Raw genomic sequence first — 20,756 nt, 5'->3', positions numbered from 1 at the left:
GGAGTACATTAAATGTATCAATATTCACCATTTAGAAGATCCAAGAAGGTTAAAACTCAGTTTTAGTGAGATGTACTTTGTCACTGAGGCTTCAGTAGGTGAGGGGCTGGACAATTTCACATTCTGATGAGAAAAGATGTGATGGACATACGGGGAAAGACATTTTACCAGCTTAGTGCTGAAAAGGATTCCCGACCTTTGACCTTGTAGTGGACTATACACGTAAATATAACAAAGTACAAGATTACTGTTAAATACTGTCACTAATACAGTTCCAGCATGTCCTACAACCCAACAAATACCATCATCATCATCAAATACATCCTCAATTAGATTAGACAACATTTCTTGTAAGAAAATGGCAGATGGAATAAGCACAGAGCCGAGGCTACTGTTTGGAGAAGCCCTCAGAGAGGACTGATGGAGGCTCCCTGACGAGGCAGATCCCCGTAAACTAATGAGAAGCCTGAGAAATGAGAAATGAGAAAGGGGAAGGAAGCGTGGGGGTACATCCTTTCAATAAAACTTCTGTTTAAGCATGTTCCAGTGATCTACCAGCTGCTTGGATTGTATTAGCATATTAGTGTATGAGCTTACCATACCATCCTTTTAAAGTAATGTGTGTGAAGTGGTTCTGAAATATGCTAGTAATGGACAATATGATGAAGTGGTTTCCATTTGATCATTCTAAACACCTGCTTAGGAATACATGATTAATGATGATTTAATGTGTACATGATGCAATGAAAGTGAGAGAGCAACGATGCAAGGTGAATCATAGGATGAAAATATATATATGATGACAAAAGTATGACAAACAGAAACAAAATATGACACAGAGCACTATAGAGGAAGTGAACATTAATTTGAACTTCCTTTAATGCTGTTTGTCTGCTGACCCAAGTGGACCTAAGACAGTTTAATTAATTCCTAATAGCAGTGGTAAATGTCTTTTATTTGTCCTATCATTTTCACATCTTCACTTTGAGTGTTTCTTGGGAGAGACTGGCGGGGGGAACAAGCACAGATCTAGGCCTGAGACTGTGGTTTGGGGAAGGCCTCGGTGAGGACTGGTGGCAGATCTCCATCTACCAATGAGAGGTGTGAGAACTGGGAAAGGAGAGGGAAGGTTGGGCAAGAAAAGTCAGAAAATAATGAGCTTTTCATACTAAGATTTTATTACTCACTCTGAAAAGAGAGAAGTCACATTTAGTCACATTCAGTACAGTATTACATAATTTTCCTTTCTTTATCTCTTTATTAAATTAAGAAAAGTGTTTGTTCAGTCTGTCGCCCTCCAGTGATTTGTAAATTGGCACTTGCTCTGTGGTTTTGGGTTTCGTTGATTTGTTTTGGGGGTTTTCTTCTTCTATATATCAAGAATAAACTAATAAAGTGACAGAGAAATAACATCACATAGTCTCTAGGCTGTAAATAAATGATCTTCCATTGAAAGACCGTTCAATGGAAATCACTCAGCAACATTTTCTGTGAACACTAAGCTCAGCAATCATGGACCCAGTCTCCACAAACTCAAAACTTTATGATACAACGTATATTTATTTATTCATGAAGTCATCATAAATCATGTTTGTGCCTCTTTTTTTTAATATCAAGCCTGCTTTCTATTCTTTTTTTTTTTTATCTCATCAACAGCTCCACCTAAAGGAAAATGTCAGGTAGTTCGCCTACAACGTTAGTGATCTTACGTGTGTAAAAACCAGAAAATTAAGAGAAAGGGGAAATGAAATGTGAAAAACATAGCACTTTTGTCTTCGAAGAAATTTTGTAGAATTTTTTTTTTTTTTTTTTAAACAAACCAATTACTTCATGTCAGCTTTGTCAGCTCTGCTGTTCAGACCGCAAAGCGCTATTGGTCGCAACGGTGGCTCCACTCATTGAGCTTTTAAGGGAAGCGGTGCTATCTATTGGCTATTCTCCAACTGTCAGAGTGCGAGTAAGCAATTAGAGATATGCAGAAAACTGTGTAGCAAATGTGTAACAAGTGGCTCATAGTTGGTGAAAGTAGAATAAATGGACTATGCACTGCCACCAAAACATGATGACTGCGTCTGCACAGCTGTGTTTGCTGGCATATTTAACTCTGACTTTGGGATTGACTTTGGGTTTGGGCCCAAACAAAAACATGGGGTTTACGTTCCTCTTACCAGCTGGAAGCACAGAGTGTTTTTACCAAAGGACGGCGATGAACGACAGCATGGAAGTTGAATACCAGGTGAGTGGAAACTTCTCTCTTTGGTGTTTGTCTGTACACGGACAGTTTATTCTGATGTTTGCTTTAGCCGGAAAAAGTTTGTGTATAATATGTAATCAAAAAACAAGAAACGTGTTGGACTTTGGCATTGCATAGAGAGAGATAACAAAACCACTGGTGCTGCAGAAGCCATAACACAGAGGGGGAGCAAAATAACCCACAAAATGATTCATCTATCTTTATGCATTATCTCCCCACCACCCACACACACACACACACACACACACACACACACACACACACACACACACACACACACACACACACACACACACACACACACAACAATGCATAAATCCAAAGAAACTTTCATTTCAAAAATTCAGAATAACCTTTGGTTAACTTCCTATAATCAGACCACAGTTAGTATCGCGGTCACTCTGTTACTGCAATCTCTTTGCAGCTGTGGTGGTGTGCTGGTTCTGAGTCATGACTCTTTATGTCTCCGTGTAGCATTAATGCATTCATTTGGAAACCTAAGTCACAATCATTAAACAACATAACTACACCTTCAGTATCCTTAAGTTCCAGTCCTGCTTCAGAAGTAAACATCTGACAAAATCCTTTTTTTTTTCAGTCAGTCACTGATAAAATTCATCAATTTCCTATCTTGGGTGTTAAACTTGTCTGACCCTGTGCTTTTCATTAACTAGTGGGTTATTTAGGTGCTGAAATAAACACTTTTAACTGCTGAGAACTGTGTGGCTAGAACTCAGACAGTGGGATAACACGTGAGCTAGGTTGTCGCTCAGGCTACTATCAGGGTTCTAATTTGAATTTCAGGCAGCTGTTGCAAATGAACCTGTAAAGTAGAGAAGCTTCACATGTAAGCTGCATGTCTAGGATGAAAAGAAATGAGCTGTGTTAGTGAATTCTGTGTGATTGTGACTTCAAACCTTTGCAAATACTGACTTCAATCCCTGTTTTTGTTACAGGTGATCGCAGGGTCAGGTCTGGATGTTGGGTTTATCCTCCTCTCACCCACCGGACATCGGCTAGTCTCTGACTTCAGGAGGTCTGATGGTATCCACATGTGCGTATCTGTTCAGTCTGAGATGAGCAGTCTCTCTTGCTCTTTGGTATTTCTATTAAAAAGTAGTTAAACAAATGTACGTAAAGAATGACTTAGATACACCTGTTCAAGTTCTTTTTAATGCAAATATTTGATCAGCTAATCACAGGGCAGTAAATGAATGTGTTTAGGCATGTAGGTATGCTCAGGATGACAAAGTAAGCATCATTTTGGGGAAGAAACGTTATTTAGGTGACTTTGAATGCAACACTGTTGTTGTTCCCAGATGGGCTGGTCATAGTATTTCAAAAACAGCTGATCTGCTGTGATTTTTGCTTCATTTCAATTCAGTTCTGTTTATATAGCTCCTTCATGACCACTGTCATCTCAAGGTGCTTTAAATTGTAGGCTACAAACCCTAAAATGATTTTAAAAAAATTTAAAAAGCAAGAAAAAAAACCCCTCACAAACATAAAACCATCTTTTGGGTTTACAGAACATAATGTGTCCATCTTCCGATGGCTGCTTCTAGCAGGATAATATGCCATGATGTCACAAAGCTGTCGAACTGGTTTCTTGAATATGAAAATCAGATCACAGTTCTCAAATGGCCTCCACAGTCACCAGATCTCAATGTAATAGAGCTCCTTTGGGATGTGGTGAAAGGTGAGATTCACATCATGAATGTGCGGCTGACAAATCTGCTGCAATTGTGTGATGCCATCATTTTAATATGAACCAAAATCTCAGAGGATTGTTTACAGCGCCTTGTTGAATCTGTGCCTTGAATTAGGCACTTCTGGAGGTCAGAAGAAATCATTCTGAAGGCGCCTGTTGTGATTTTTGCTATACAAATCTGAACTGAATTAAAGGGAAGAAGGTCTAAAGTCTACCTAATAACGTACATTTTAGCGGACATTGCGTTTTCAGTAGGAGAAATTTTTCATCACAGTTTTTCGCAGTTGTCCAGATAAACTCTTTCTTGCCCGGATGATTGAATGTGTATCAAGACATATACAATGTGGGAGATTCATATCGATCGGCCACCTGTCTTCAAAATGTTCTTTTTCCTGTAGGGTGGATCCCACAGTTGATGGAGACTACCGGTTATGTTTTGACAACAGCTTCAGTAAAATGTCAGAGAAGATGGTGTTTTTTGAGGTCGTCATTAATAATCAGAACAGCAAAAACGGAGGCCAAGATGATTGGTTAGAGACTGTAACTTCAGACAGCATGGTGGACTACAAAATGGAAGACATCAGGGTGAGAGCAGAAAATAAAATTATGCATGTCCTGGATCTAAATTTACTCTACAACTGGTTATCATATCAGCGCCATTCGTTTAAATCCACTTAATGTCTTTTTTGTCCCCCTCCAGGCGAGAATGGACTCTGTGCACCGGCACCTGGAGAAAAGCCATCAGGTCCAGGCCATGCTGAGGGCATTTGAGGCGAGAGACCGCTACCTTCTGGAGGACAACTTGTGGCGAGTGTCCTTTTGGTCCTGCGTAAACCTGTCGGTCATGCTCACTGTTGCTGTTGTTCAAATTTACACCCTCCGACGCCTCTTTGTCAACACCAAGCAGGTCCGCACATAACAAAACCATCCTTACCTCCATCGACGAAAGACTAGCAGAAAACACTCAACTGACATGGGAGCTGAATTTAAAGGAATAGTTTACATCATTTTAAAAAGCTGGTTTTTGCACTGGATTTTTTTTTTAATTGTCAAAAACTGTTCCCTTTGATGCATTGTGGAAACCACTTTCTGCTTTTGTGTCATCCCTGAAATCACATTTATAGCACAGTAGTGGATGCCTGTAGCACCGGTATTTGTTAAAAGTTTCATTAGGGAAGCTAGAACGTCAGTTGTTCTCCCTTGAAAGTTTATTGAATTACAAACACTACATTTGGCACATCTAGAAACTAAGATTATCAGAACACCAAAAAACTAATTATCAGATACGTCACCTCATGAAAGCGCATGATGAAGCTTTTTAAAAGCTTTAAAAACAAAAAAACAACAAAATGATGCAAAAGAGTAACTGTAATAAATAAATATTTATAATCATAAAAAGAAAAGTCCCTGATTAGATTTACTATATGACAGTTAAATATTACACAAAACAATAACAGTCAGGTGGCTGGGGAAAAAGGCATCAGAGTCACTTGTTTCATGCAATTGCACTTTGTGGTACTAAGGTGGAGAAGTCAGTAAAACCAGGTGTCTATTTTTATAACTGTGAGCAGTTACAGACTCTGCCATGAATCATTTTATTGTGGTAATGCTCCACCACTTGAAAGGCATTCTCTCTTTTGCATCACCGAGCAGATACATGAAAAATTATAATACAATTCTCCTGCTGCACTTTGTGAGTTGGCACCAGAACTGAAATGATACAAAACAAATGCTCTAAGGTCTTCTGGGGGATTGGGAACAGAGAACTGAAAGTACACCATGAGATTTCAAACTATTTCAGCTTTTTGTGCCCACAATCATTAGTGTCATTATCCCAAAGAAAGAAACAAAACCCTGAACCATGCCACTCAGTTTGAATTCTTCAGTTAGGCTGCAGGACTGTAACAGCGTTATTGGGAGTGCCTCTTTGTTTTGATGAAGTGAAATTAAAACGTGCTCTTCTGCTCCCATTGTTGTCATTGATTGGAGTCATTTCACATTCACTGCGGAGCGGCCAAGGTCACTGCTGGTTTCGACGAGGGGCCGGGCGCCTGTTCAGGAACAACTGACATTAATCTCTTGGTGACACGCAGTAAAGAATTGCCGTTGACATGTTAACCCTTCAGGATCCAGTTATCAAAACAGCAAGGACACTTGTACTGTGGCGGGTGCCGGCTGAGGGATAGAAGGACCTTTTGTTTAAGCAAAGGGAAATACTAGGGAAGTGCATTTCACATTTGAATTTTAAATACTGCCTGGAAAAATCTAAATACTAAAAGCAACCTTTTATCTTTCATCAGTGTGAAAAATGTATGATTATATCTCAATTTAGTGTTGCAAGAGAAAATCTGAGAAGCTGTTATTGGAACATGATTTGGCCCACAGAGAAACAATGATTAAAAGTTAATGTTGCAAAAATGTAGTGTTCCTGCTCATCACCACAGGATTTGTCAAGATGCATTTCTGCAGGCTGTTAAGTAGAAGGTTGCCATAGGAATATGGGCTTGTTTTAGCCCGAGAGAGGGAGAGCGAAAGCAAAGAGAAAGGAGAGGACCACCAGGAAATGCTCTATACATTATCTGAGAGAAAGAGAGAAGACCACACAAGACACAAACAGACACCAACCACCAGAGCCAGTCCCTTTATTGTACACAACACCTCTTTATTTACTCGCCTTTCTAAATCCGTTCATGTTGTTTATTCAAATCAATTAATTGCTACAGAGGCACTTGACAAGGTTTGAAGAAAAAAAAAAAAAAAAAAAAATGTTTGCAGGTTGTTTCCAATCCCCGTCTTCCAGATCCGAGAGTTGGGTTCGAAGAAAGATGGGTACGTCCATTAGGGAGAAAGGCAGTTTGCTCACAGCCCACTATATGACAAGCCATTTACAGGTTAGCCTTCCCAAGGGCAGGTCTAAGTGACAATCACAGAGATTTAAACTCTAGACCAATAAATATCTGTTTTAGTTGTTTAAAATTTGTGTACCATGGGGAGTGTGGAAGATCCATTATTAAAGATCTTCAGTAGAAAGACCGGATAGGAATATTTTATTCTTCCTGGTGCTGTCACTGAAAGCCAGACCTTGAGAAAGGAAGAAAAGGCACATTTTGTCTCAAGAAGCAGTGGTTTGGGATCTTGCTGCATTTTTTTTTTTTTTTTTTTTTTTAAAACAGCTTTTTGATTTGTCAGTCTGGCTAATTAATCATCTTTCCTTGATGCAGACTACCATCTTAGGGAGCTTCTCTTGACAGGATGTGCCTTTGTAAACCACAAATCCCAGCACCTGCTCACCACTACTGATCAAACAAAAAAAAAAAAAAAAAAAAAAAAAAAACAGAAAACAAGTGCCCAATGTAACTTCCAATTTCCCCTTAAAGACTTAAAAATATATATATATATTTTTTTTTTATTATGGTCAAATACGTTCAAAGAGCAATCAAAAGATCATCATCAAATAATCACAGCTGAACCAAGTGCACGTCCAAGTTTAGACAGATAATCCCTGTAGCAAAACCCCAAGTAACAGTCCAGGCGAAGCTGGGGGGCTGAGTTGAACATACCTGTACAGAGATGATACAATTGCTACCAAAGCATCAAAAGAAATGGGGGAAAATAAAAAATAAAAAAAATGCCCAGATTTTAAATAAAGCACAATGAAATAATCTCTTTTCCCGCCTTTATTGAAGTCTAATCTATGAAATGAGTGCTAGTGCTTTCTTTAATTTGATGACTACCGTTGTATTTTGACATTTTGGGCTTGGATTATGATCGATAGCATGCTTTGTCATGTACCCTATAATAAAATGAGAGATAAGCTAACTCCCCAGAATAGGCCAGCTATATACAGGATCATTTTATGCATGGAAGCATAAGTGAGAGAAAATTTCCTTGAAAATTAAGCCCAGACAGAGACGTAACATCTGATCTATACTTAATACCACCTTTACGCTCTGAATCACAGATCTGTCCACACACCCCTCAGCTTCATCAAGTTTTATCCTCTCCGAGAGAAAACTGTACCGTGTGCGCCGTTCTATTTAAATCCGCTAATCCAGGAATTAACTCTCCTCCAAGGCTGTAGGCCTCACTGAGGTATGACTGAGACTAGAAGGATTAAAATTCAAGACGTGATCATCTCCAAAATAGTGGAGAAAGCTTCCCAGAAAGTGCAGACAGCATCCATCCCACCCCTCCCCCCGGACTTTTGTGCATAGTGTTATGGTAACAAGCTACAGCATCCCCGCTATGAGTGGCTTAATGTAAGGCTAGGCGGTTAGAAGTGCTTGGATTATAACGGTCAATGAATAACATTTCATTGAGGAAAATAATAGTTGACGGAGGAACCGAAGCTATTTCTCTCAGTGTCAAACAACCCTGCTCTGTATCTTTTTTTTTTCTTTGTTTTTACACTCTGTTGAGATTAAGATTTCATTTTAAAGCTACATGTATAACTGTCATTTAAAAAGGACAAATTCACTCAAATAAAGCAACACAAGGGAAGAAAAAAAGAACAGTGATAATAAGCCATTGCTTTTCCAATATGAAATCAGGAGACCCGAGAGAACAGCTGGTTATGGGTGTATATTACAAAGACTTGAACGTCCAGGCTCATTTTGAAGGGGAAAAAAAGTAGGGCGGAGGGGAGAGAAAAACCCAGCCTGTACCAGTTAATAACTTAATAAATGTACTTCTGCTGAGAACCTTGCCAGGAAATAAACTGTAAAGGAAATTAACCAGTTATTACATTTAAAAAATATTGAATCTGACACATCATCTCCTAATGACAGAAGCTGAATGCATCTCACAGATGAGCCATTTGTTTTCCTCTTTTAGAGCAGTCAAATGCAATATTCAAGTGGTTAAGGGCTTGCTTTCTTTCCTGCGCATTTATAAACACATTATTAGCAGCTTATTAACATTGCTTGAACAGACATCAATGCGGCTGGATGTTGCATGTTATGCACTACTATCAGTCAGCCCCTCCCCTTGAGCCCCCGCCCCTGCCTATATTGTGCAGATACACACATCCACACACAAATACACACACTCTTAGGTGGACTCGGCCACAGGTCTAGTCTAGCAGGGAGGGCTCAGCAGGGCGAATAATGGTGGGCCGGTGAGAAGGAGCACCAGGGGGTCTTCGGCTGTAACGAGGAGAGAAAAACCAGGACAAGAAGTGAGATGTGCTCTCAAAGAGGCAGTGAAGAAACCAAACTTCCCAAACAGAAGCAGAAGAGAGAGAAGAACGGAAGAAGAGTGACAAAGAGAAACTTGAGACTCAGGAAAGAATGACGCATACAGAAATAATAGGTATGTATACAAACGACAGACAAACCACAAACCATGCCTGGAACTCTCGAAAGAAACACGATGATGTGACGTCAAAGACAAAGTGTTAGAGAGTCTGTGCGACAAAAATCACAGTAACACCTTCCACGCATTGCTGGTCACATCATAAAACTTACCTGGGAATATTGGGAGGGACACGAGCAGGCCGGGAGGGGATCTGTGGGGGTGCACTGAAGGGATCCTGACTGCTATTGAAGGCATTGATGGGCGGGCCTGGGCGGGAGGGGATTGGGGGTGCACCAAAGGCCGGGGAGGGATTGAGTGGTGCTCCAAATGCAGGGGAAGGGTTCAAGGGAGGTCCTGGTGTTGGTCCCCTCACAGCAGGTGGACGGCTGGGGGGTTGGGATGATGTAGGAGTTGGCCTGCGCTGAGCGGTCGGACTGAGAAAAAGTTTAGTGCATGACAAACGGAAAGGAAAATGAAAACCAACACAAAGATCACATGAATTCTCCTGTGTGATTAGAGAAAGAGTGTTTCAACTATTACATTCACACCCCGTTAACCCTCACCTGGCTTCCTGCATCCAGGAGTCATTTACAGGTGGCGGTACTGGGGTGGAGATTGTGTTGGCACTGATGTCGCCAATAATGACCAGTGCTTCCTTGAGTGCATGATACATGCGCAGCATTTCGTCTCTACGCTGGGCCTGGTCAGCCGACTCCTCCATCAGGATGTTCTGATCCCCAGATGAATAGAGGTAGGCCAGAAGCTCTGAGTGGATGAAGTCCTTCGCCTATAAGGAGGACATATTAATCAAGACAGAATCTTTAGATATGGAGCAGGAAAATGGCTGTAGTATGTGGTTCCAATTAATAAGATATTATGGGGTTAATACTTACTCATAAAAGAAAAATACGCATATATCTGTGACCAAAAATATTTGAAAGTCTTGGCAAAAGAGCTGCTTACTAGACAGTCGTGTAGGAGTTTGTTACAAGTGTGTGTATGTGTAGTTGCTGGACTGCTAGAAGATGTCAAAGTAGGCTCACTAAAATAATAAATCAGAATAAATGGACAGTGGGCAAGTTACTGTGAGGATGCCTCATAAATTCTCTTAATTGCTTCAAGTTTAGGAACTTGTGTCAAAATAAAATGCACGACTAATGCCAATAACAAAAAACAAGAAAACTAAAAACTGTTCTCCATAGTTCTACAGCAAATACACTTAGTACTGTAAGTACAATTAAAAGCTTGTTTTAAGAAAGACAACGATCAACAGAACTAGTAAAAAACATGCTACGTCCTCCCACAGTTCACAGAAATACACTTTGAGTGCGTAGGAGGGATACTGTGTGGAAGTGCAATATTTTAGGACATGCAGAGTGTTGCAATAGTACATGCTCTCATTTAAAGTTTAGGTTGAGATACAGTTACTGTTGGCATTTTTCACAGGACATATCCTCACAATTAGGATCCGCTTTAACCAGAAACTGTGCTTGAATGTATTATGCACTGTATGAAGTGGCTGTCATAGAGAATCTGCAGAAAAGAAGCCAATTAAGCTCTAAGTGAAATACAGTGCAGTGTTGCAGTAACAGACCCAGAACATGCAGACACTGTCGGGATATATATTCTTCTCATATTGTATTTCCGATGGTTGAATAGTGCTGGAAAACACCACACCTTTCAGGCATTACACAGTATGGGTGTGGGCACCAACTGTTTTCTGCAACTATCAACCGATTGAACCCATTTCATGGTGCAACTGCATAACTTTGTAACTTAAATACGCATGTCACTTCCCACAGTATGGCCCACCGCAACATGATCACTGCTCCGTCAGAGAAATTGCACACTGCTATGCCCAACTTATAAAAACAAACCCTTCCCCCCAAAAGAAATTTTCCAATGTGATTGGATAACTCTACTTCTAGCGTATTTCGAGTCTAGTCAATTACTTTGGTCTGGTGGTGAGAACTGCTGAACTTACGCTGTTGATCATGAGATGCATGATGGTCTTGGGCACAAGATCTCTGATAGATTTGTTTATGATGCTGATGTACGAGTCCACCAGGTTGCGTATGGTTTCCACCTGCCGTTCCAACTGAGGATCCATGGAGAATGTATCTGCAGGGCAAGGCTCTTCATTCTCCTCCTTAACCACAACATCAAAACACAAAACAGCAAAGATGAAGCAGAATTATAGCCTACACACATCTACTTCCTGTAATAGGAGCAGATATGAAAATTCTCCTGAAAATGTAAAGAGAGAAAAAGCGCTATAGAGTGTTTATAGTTGCACAGTAAGTCCAAACTCTGTGCTTGATTATGAATGCTTTCTGGTTCTTTAATGGAAAAGAACCAGTCAAACAGAAATACTTTGTTACATACCTGGTCCTTTTCTGGATAAACTCCAGCCCTGAGGAAAGACGCTTTCCAGCTGTCCACATCGTCCTGAGTATCACATGCCAGTTCTATTTGGCGAAGATCCTTGTACACGTTCCTGTAGAGATAAATAAGTGGCTGTGTGTAGCCTCACTCCAATACACAAATTCATGCACACACAAGGAAAAGATAGGCCTGCAGGAATACCGGTCAACAAGTACGGGTTTTATTATTAACACGACTGACCTCTGTTCAGTGTTGAAGATTGCAAAGATGTGCTTTGTGGACATAAAGCCTTTCTCAACATCTCTGAGCTTCAGGTTATCCAAGGGAAGCATATACTTCTTTTCTTTTTCCTAGCATGAGAAAAAAAACGTTTTTACACACGACACAAAGTAATAATAACAGGCAAACCTTGAACATATAACAGAGAACACATAAGGACTTCTACACAGTGCTGTAGTGAAATTTTTTAAACCTCCCAATAGTCAAGACATTTCTCATGATGTGAATAACATTTACTGAAATTTACAAAAGCATTGAAAAACAAATAAAATTCAAAAATAAATTTCAGAGTCAAGTTTTCAGAAAATGACCGATGGTACTAAAACATATGAAGCTTTCCTCAAAGCAGACTAGTAGAAAAATTATTCATCAGGTTGGGATTTTATAGAGAGCCTTCTTTGTCCTTAATGGCATCAAATTTTTCTGGTATTCCCCCCAAACTTTGGAGGCCTTTTCAAATTCTAATTTCTCTGTGGGAAACAAAAACCCTTACTCTTTTTCAGTTCTTCATTTGCTTTCTTTAAATACCACAGAAAATGTTCTCTGTTTGAATATTTCACTTAACTCAAAAATGTTACTTATAGAACTTCTAAATGATTTGATGTGTAACCCCTACATACTATGTAGGGTCGAAGAGCTCTGATTTCAACTGTAGGCTGTAGATGAAAATCACAGAGCGTTGCTCTGATACTTCGACACCAATGAGCAGACATGATGGAATGCATTTCCTCTGTGTGGACGACCACCAGGCTGGTGGGATGAAGAAATGCATGATGAGTGTGAGGAGGAGGAGCATGAGGGAGCTCTAGGGGGATGGGGTGCCAGCTTTCGCTGTTGAGCAAAGACATCTGGAAGCATTTATGTCTGCACAACCACAGAGAGCGGGGTGCAGGCCCAAGAGTTACATCACTCAGTTCCTCATGATTCCCCGCCCTCACGACACATACACACTCGCAAAAAAAGAAAAGAAAAAAAAAAAAAAACAGGGGCTAAGTCTTTAACTGCACGTGCAAAGACAAACAAACAGACAAGCCTGACTAAAGCGAACAAATACATAAAACTGAACTTTGTGCGTGTGCATAACGACGCACTTGCACAGATACACCCAATTCCTAAATCATTTAGGCTGACTCATGTGAACAAGTGTCTACACACATGCACACTTGTACACACAATCACCCCCTCCCTCTGCTCTGGCCCCCGTAACCCAGTACGATTTCCTGCAAATTCCAAAGTCAGATCCCGGCTGGAACATTTCAGCCCGCCTGCCACGTCAGTTTGCCTCCACCATCGTACCGCTCCTTTCTCTTCGACTTTTCACAAAAGGCTACCAACGTGAGGACGCCCTTTCAGTTAACGTTTGTGTGTGTGTGTGTATATATTTTAAATGACTTCTTTTTAAAAAAAAATAATAATAATAATAATAATCTTGGTGGAAGAATGGATACAACTAAGGACGATCAAGTGGGTGAGCAATGTGATGATTTTTTTTTTATGAATTTCATGCTATTAAAAGTATTCAAACTTTCATTTTAGTTAAATCAGTTAAGTCTGATCATTTTAAGTTTATCCATCAGGGCACGCATGCTTCTTGGAGTGAACATTTGTCTCCTTTCCTTGAATTCGAGACTCAGTACATATCTTTTCTACAAAACATATTTAGACACTGCTGTTTAGCCAAGAGGGGCTGGCACGAGTCACTCGCCTGAGTCACTTTAAACATATTGTTGTAATGGTTAAAATGTTTCATGTAATGCTGCATTTTCACACAAAAAACTTAAATTTTAAGTTTTCTGTTGTTTTAGTAATAAGCAGTTCCTATATACACGTGGCTTTTTCTTCATATGTATGATTACTGAGATAATATTTACTCTTTGTGTCCTCGGTCCTACAGTTGCAGCATGCAGACGTAATGACCTCTGGGTCCTTCCTCCCATCAGAGTCCTTCTCACCCCTCAACCCCCACCTCGCCTGCCCAGTGTTCAGACTACCTGTTCATCAGGCTGCAGCTGAACAGTAGTCTGCACATTGGTTAGGCTAGGCTGGGAAATGACACCAAATCCTCATTTGGGATAGTTTATATTAGCAGCAGCGTCTTAACCACACAGCAACTCTTCTCACCTCCTCATTTTTGTACCAGGACAGGGACTCAGCAGTCAGGACAAACCAGTATTCCTTGGAGCCTCCTTTCATGATGCTGATGTTGATGGTTAGCCAGCCTTTCCTGATCACCTGTATGGTCAGGAGAATATGACGGAGAAGGGTTGTAGGGAGAGAGGGGTACCAGGAGGATTGAGGGAAAGCTTTAACAATGAGGTTCATGCACTGGCGAAATGTGGACCCCATAAAGTTCCATTAATTATGGGATTTAACAACAATAAAACCTTACCCGCTTACCTGCTGGGCCTTGGTATGTTTGTGTTTTTTTCTTTTTATGTACATATTAAACATTGTACCTAAACAAATCTAATTTACTTAACTAGGTATCACAAAAGAGAGAATCTGAAAATGCTAAACTATGACAAAATGGAGTGACTAAAGAACAGAAAAACATGCACATTTATCTAGTATATACACATGTAATATGGATGACTATATACAAAAGCATTACAAGGTTGAAAAGAGGGATGTAGGCCTCATTGTCTATAGTCCACAGTAAGGAAATGACCAAATGGGTCCTGATAGTACCCACAGCATGGCTGCTCTGATACAAAGTCAAAAACCAAAGGTCGACGGTGGTATGTTAATGCCAGCGGGTCAGTAAAGCCTAGCCTATGCACTGAAGTTAGAGAGCAGCATTGTTAATGGGTTTAGCTGAACTTTGAGAAAAGAGTGTTAATTACTTGATTTTAAAAGAAAGAGGTAAAGAAGGAAAAGTGATTTGTAGCGAAGGAGATTAAACACAGAGCCAAGCAGATGGACGGAGTTAGCAGAGATCACAAGCGGAACAAAAAATTTAAAAGCAAAGAAAAATCTGAAGTGGAGAGCTGGAGAGGGAATCAATTTAGGAAGAGTCCATGCATTATGGAGAAACCAGTGTAACCATGGTCTCTCCATTTTCTCACACAGAGCTTCATGCATTTCAAGTGCAGTATGTGAAACTATCTTAGAGAAGTGTGCTTTTTCGCAGACTGCATCTAAGTGGAAATGTCCATTTCAAAACCTGCTTTAGACCTCTCTCCTGCACTCCTTTTCCACCCAGGAGAGGACTGGAGTGAGCAATGGGAAATAAAGGTTAATTGGTTCAAAAGCGCCAACATAAACATGGGAGAGGAGTTAGGAATGCAGAAGCTAGTCGTGGTAGTTTGCCTTGGCATGAACATAACGTAACTTTTCAGAGCAATAAAAGGACTTAAATCCAGAGGATTTAAGGCAGGTAGAAATACTGCTTCCTGTTTTAATGTAAGCTTGCATAAGCGATGTGAGGATTTCACAGGTGAGATGTTCTTGTTTCTGTAGTCAGTTAAATCTAAATTTTTGTGATGCAATGGTTAATTAAAGGTGTTAGATTACATCAGAGTCAAAGGAAAGAAATTCATAGGATTGGTGTAAAAAAATAAAAATAATGACATTTTGAATTTGTCTTGTCAAATATTAAAAAAAGAAAATCAAAATGACCAAAACCCCCAAAACATTTCATTTAATTAAAGAAATCCCAAAGTCATAATCAATCATAGTACAAATACAGCTTTGATTAGTAAGAAGGTATCTTTTAGAATGTAATGAATTTAATCTAACAACCAATCCATAAAGGAAATGAGTAATTATTATTATTATTATTATTTGTTCCACTCTCAATACCCATTTTGTCCCCAGTGACACTTCGGATGATTTCCACAAGGCAAACTTTTGAGTCACCATGCATGAGGCAGCAGCAGAGGTAAAAACCCAAGGACAGGAGAACTGACGCCTCCACGGTTACTGGTGGAAGAGTTCCTTGTTATCTTTCTCTGGTCCTTAACAGAGAGAACAAAGCACTGCCAAGTGCCAAAAGCCTTTATGGGCACAAAATAATTCATATCTTTTTCATATTATTCAATAGAGAAAATGTTAGTAGCAACCAAAATGTAGAATTAATGACAATTACTGTCATATTAAAGTGATGAATTACAGAAGTCAATGTGCTGAGTGTTACTCTAAAGATAGTCCAAATTACTGGACTGCGTGCTGATGTCAGAATTGTAATTGATATCACTTTAAGTCAGTCCTGAGACTACCTTTTCCTCGTAGACCTCTCCTAGTGCGTCAAGCTGCAGAGAGGTACAACAATTCATTATGATGAAAGTATAAAGTGCTATTTGCTATAGCTAGCTGTTTAAACAGTTATTTCATAGCAGCCTGTTTTTGAAGCCTAACTATACCAGGTGACCTTTCTGTGATGGCCTCAGTTCTTCTGCATGAGTTACCCCTACTGCCCCGGGCAGGGTGTGGGTTTGAGGGGTACTTACCAGAATCTCACCCTGCAGTAACAGGAGGGGGGGAGGGGGGAGATTAAAGCCAAAAAAAAAAAAAAAAAAAAAGGGGGAGTAGTATAAAATCAAAGCCAAAATAAATAAGGTAAGGAAGCAAAGAAATGAAGATGAAGGACAAGATGTAGGAGGAAAGAGGAGAAGAAGAGGAGTGAAGCAGTAATGAGGAAGGTTGAAAAGAAGATGGTAAAATGGCAGGAATGACAGTTTGAAGGAAGTGCACACACACAGGAGGAAAACAGAGGAAATCCATTTGGCAACCAGAGAAAGGAAGATGAAGAGAGAGGAGAAAGAGGTATAGAGAGAAAGAGAGAGCAAGAGAATTACATGCAATTAGAATTACTTCAAGTATACCACAATTTGGTTATGTCATATTTGTTGCTCAGTTGATAGGTGCAGGATCCATGCACATTCTGTATTCTGTAGCAAAGGATGCTTGTGAGTTAATGGGAAGGCAAAACAATCAATATAATTTGGGGATCAATTGCTACTTTGCTTCACACCATCATGCCTAGATCACATGCAAACAGCAATTAATAACAGCCAGAGACAAATGCTCGTTAAAAATAAATAAATAAATAACAATAAAGCAGTGAAGCAGGGTCTTCTTTAAGTTCACTAAGGCAACTCTCCCCTTACTGAAAATGCCATTGAGGCTAATTAGCGGGAATACAATCATATTAAAAATTGCCTCAAATACACTTTACAATTTAAACAAACTTTTCAACAAAACACTGAATAAAATAGAAAAGGAGAGGTACCAGCTTTGTAACAATATTGGCAAAGACCAGCCAGTTGAACATGAGGATTAGAAAAGATTGGGACTGGATACAGTCAGTGTCATTAACAGTTAGGTAGGTCAAGATAGATTAATGGCCAAGGGTCTTTATCACTGCTAAGTTATGTCAGGTATGCTCACTAGGTTTATTAACAGGTTGGTAATGGGAGGCGTCAGTAAAGGAAGATTAAATCTGGGATTGGTGAAAAGCTGACCGAGCAAACATACCTGGTTCGGTATGGCCCTCTTCTTGTTCGCAGCCGTGTTCCTCTGCTGAGCACTGTCATCACATAAAGAGATCACAACACACCTTATACCACATCTCTAAAATACACAAGTATTCACAAGTGACTTGTGTGGGTTTACCTAAGATGTTCATGGCGTCATTATTATTGAACCAATACATACACACATGGATGTGGAAGTAGGCTGGGGAAGAATTTGCACTACATGGGGACTATAATGGTCTTACAAATGCTATAAGACAAAACCCTCAATCTTTTCTGTTTGCCCACCTGTTGTTGCCGTACACTGGGGAGCTACCATCATCCAGCCTTCTGTAGTCAAGACTGAAAGTGATGTCATGAGAACCGTTAAACAGCCCTTGCTTACCGCCGACAAGTTTCATCAATCCGCTTGCCATGCAGAGGATAAACCTTCACACACGCACACACTCTGGGGCTTGCTTTGTTATTGGTCAATGAAACAACCCACACAGAGCAGGGAAGCGTCACTCAACTACATGCTACTGTAACTACTATGCTAAAAAGAACACGAATTCAACCACAAACTGCTTAGGGATATACCACAAACGCAGTGAACACTTTGCAATGTGCAAATTAGTTTCCAGTGCACAAAAGCATCTAAAGTCAATGCAGTAAAACGTCAGCACTTTCTCTCTTCATTGCCAACATAAGTAGTGTTTATAGTCAAGCAACCGAGCATGCTTGACTTTGTTTGGAGGCTCAGCAAGTAATGCTGCATGCAGTGGGGAGAAGGCGGCATCTAAAGTGACCTTGATCAATGTAACATCCACTTTACTGAGAGGGAGAGATATGTGCTAAATGACTAATTGGCATGCTGCACACTGAGGCACAGTAGTTTACAACATGTATGTAATTATAAGCTGGAGCTCTGCACTCAATAGTCCAAATCATCCAACTGCAACCCTGTAAGCTTGCTAACATCCAATACCATCAGCGGGAGGTAACACGGATGTTCGGTTTGGCTTAAGCCGCCTACTTTGATTTGACACAAACTAACACTTTTTGTGAAGTCTTTACCCACTCATCGACTTGCTGTTGACTCCAGTAATCTTTACCCCATCTATCGCTCCTCTGCTTTTCATTGGGACTTCTCCACAACCATGTGACTAGAAACTAGAGAGCAGAAACTAGTTTCTCTAAAAATGCATAATTACCTCACTCTCCAATTTCAAACCAAACCAACGGGTTTGCTCTCTCATAGTTAATCAGTATACGACACATGCACATTCTACTGAAAGTGTGCAGAGCTGTGAGCCAGACTGCTGTGTGCGTGCCATTTATATGACAGACGCCACGGAAAACTATGGAAGGGAAAACAAGCTACATAGTGCCTTGGCTAGCATTTTCAGACAATCATCTATGGACACAAACTTATTATAGGAAATGACTGGAATCAGGAGCAGTGCAGTGATTGTCAAGGGTCTAAAGTGAGAGCTGGATTGCATGCGTATTGATTGCTGAAAGTTATCGTATTACATGTCTTTTCTTTTTAAAAAAAAAAAAATCAATGGAACCACACGTTCGGACAAAAGGCAAATTAAAGTTCATCAAACTTGCCCTCAGTGAGACACTTGTCACAGACAGCAGGCTGTAAATTGGGCTGGAGAAGGTGGAGGTGAGAGGGGTACTTACTTAGCAAAGCCTATGAAGTCCTCATGGTTGGTGTTGATGTAGGACAGCTCAATGTCAATCAGCAGCAGAACCTTAGCAGAAAGTTATGATTAAGAGGGAGAGGTCACAATTAAACACCAATTACAGTGAGCACAAAATAGAAAGTCTCCCTTGTGATATTACACACTGAACAAAAATAAACCCTGACATTTAAAACTAAATTCACACAGTCATTGTGATACAGCCCATCAGTACTGCATTAGTGATGCAGTGGAGTTGAGAATAGGAATTTCAGCTCAACTTGTTTTGATTTCTGGTTAAAAGTGTTGCTACCAGGACTGAAACTCTAGCGTGGACAATTTAAACCTGAAACGAAATAAATACGTTTTTCCTTCTCTCTCAGAAGCCAGATTTCTGTGAAAATTTAGCAGAAATGAGTCAAATTAACAGGAAGTTGGAATATATTTAAAGCACATGTGGCCAATTAAACTTTTTTCCCCTGAAGATTAAAGAGATTAGAATCTATGTTGACTCATTTGGTCAAACTATCAGTTACAAATTCACTTGCAGCACTAAATACCAATGATGACTAGGACTACACACACACACACACACACAGTTGCAAACCTTATGGAAAAAAAAAAAAAAAAACCTGATAATGCATGCAGTGTTCTAATATACAGGATATAACAGGCATCTGTTTTTTTTCTTAAATGTATGCATCCACCTGCAGCTCTGATAACCACAAATATGAATAGACTTGAGACAAAACATTTTATAACATGGTTGTGCGTCACTGGGAAGAATGCATGCAGACACCAAGAGGGCAACTAGCATAGCATGACCTTAAATTACCGATAAAGAATTGCAGGGAGATTAAGGGTGTTTTTAAAAAGGAAAAATGTGCTTCTTCGTGTTTCAGATGGAAGATCAGCAGATGTAGAAACTAAAAATGCTCGATGAGTCATTGATACAGTTAATGCTAGGTGTTAAAATGTTAAGGTCAAGGTCAAATTTATTTATATAGCACATTTCAAACAGCCGATGCTGCACAAAGTGCTTAACAATATAAAAATGGTATTAAAAAGCAACAATGTAATACAATAATAACAGTAAAAAACAACTATGAACTTCTTCACATTACAAACTATAATATTTATTAATTATACTTATATCATAACTTCATGTGTCACTCCCCCCCCCACCCCCCCACCTCCTCGTGCGCTTGGTGGCTCTGGGGTGCGTGACTGGGCATTTTGGTGTGTTTGCTGGCCTGCCCCCTTGGAGGGTCTCTGTCTTTCTCCCTGTCTGTCTCTGTCTTTCTCTCTGTCAGCAAAATGGTATATCTGTTTGTGTACCTCCCTCTGTTTTGTCTTTTTGGTGCCATGTATCATCAGTGTGTGCTTTGTTACAGAAACAGCAGTTGGAGACCCAGCGTGTCTGTTTACTTCACTCTCGACCCCCCTCCCGATCCCATTCTTTGCTATTTTTTCCCTTCTCTCTTTTCTTTTTCTAGTTCTCTGCTTTCTTCTCTCATCTTTCACCTATCTGGCCTTTACCCCCAGTCTGCTCCAGCGTAACAACCACAGGACATTAATATGAATAATAACGTAAATAAATAAAATAGCATACACAGTCTACTGTGCTCTACTTGGGAAAGCAAAAATATGTTCGGCACAACAAAGAAAAAAAAAAAAAAAGTTTGACA

General features: G+C 39.9%; 2 protein-coding genes and 1 long non-coding RNA gene across 10 annotated transcripts in view; 2 read left to right on the top strand and 1 right to left on the bottom strand.

Moving 5' to 3' along the window:
- The first annotated feature begins 1,919 nt into the window (after window positions 1–1,919).
- Window positions 1,920–5,031, top strand: LOC101468316 (transmembrane emp24 domain-containing protein 1). The gene is made up of 4 exons (XM_014408887.3): window positions 1,920–2,236; window positions 3,211–3,308; window positions 4,364–4,550; window positions 4,666–5,031. The coding sequence occupies exons 1-4, from the start codon at window positions 2,042–2,044 to the stop codon at window positions 4,882–4,884; spliced, it is 699 nt and encodes a 232-aa protein (XP_014264373.1). The 5' UTR covers window positions 1,920–2,041; the 3' UTR covers window positions 4,885–5,031.
- Window positions 5,032–5,155: 124 nt separating this feature from the next.
- The window catches only part of dnm2a (dynamin 2a), a 34,557-nt gene continuing 18,956 nt past the window's right edge, over window positions 5,156–20,756 (bottom strand). For 2 of the 8 annotated variants that reach the window (XM_004559541.3, XM_012921382.3), the window contains exons 12-21: window positions 19,070–19,140; window positions 17,400–17,451; window positions 16,373–16,384; window positions 14,046–14,156; window positions 11,886–11,995; window positions 11,646–11,757; window positions 11,245–11,409; window positions 9,824–10,047; window positions 9,431–9,694; window positions 6,591–9,109 (exon numbers count right to left, since the gene is read on the bottom strand). In XM_004559541.3, the coding sequence (XP_004559598.1) occupies window positions 9,037–9,109; window positions 9,431–9,694; window positions 9,824–10,047; window positions 11,245–11,409; window positions 11,646–11,757; window positions 11,886–11,995; window positions 14,046–14,156; window positions 16,373–16,384; window positions 17,400–17,451; window positions 19,070–19,140 (1,194 nt within the window). In that variant the 3' untranslated portion in view covers window positions 6,591–9,036. Of the gene's footprint in view, window positions 6,017–6,590; window positions 9,110–9,430; window positions 9,695–9,819; window positions 10,048–11,244; window positions 11,410–11,645; window positions 11,758–11,885; window positions 11,996–14,045; window positions 14,157–16,372; window positions 16,385–17,399; window positions 17,452–17,686; window positions 17,741–19,069; window positions 19,141–20,756 lie in introns of those variants that run through there. The other 6 variants (XM_004559542.3, XM_076883270.1, XM_076883268.1 and 3 more) reach the window with 5 other exon arrangements.
- On the top strand, window positions 13,349–14,337 carry LOC143418382 (uncharacterized). The gene is made up of 2 exons (XR_013098380.1): window positions 13,349–13,392; window positions 13,819–14,337. It is a non-coding gene; the product is annotated as an uncharacterized LOC143418382 (long non-coding RNA).

Source organism: Maylandia zebra, linkage group LG4 (assembly GCF_041146795.1).
Source record: "Maylandia zebra isolate NMK-2024a linkage group LG4, Mzebra_GT3a, whole genome shotgun sequence".
In the NCBI taxonomy this organism is placed as follows: domain Eukaryota; kingdom Metazoa; phylum Chordata; class Actinopteri; order Cichliformes; family Cichlidae; genus Maylandia; species Maylandia zebra.
The sequence above is the reverse complement of the archived record's forward strand: the minus strand, read 5'-3'. Positions and strand labels throughout refer to the sequence as shown.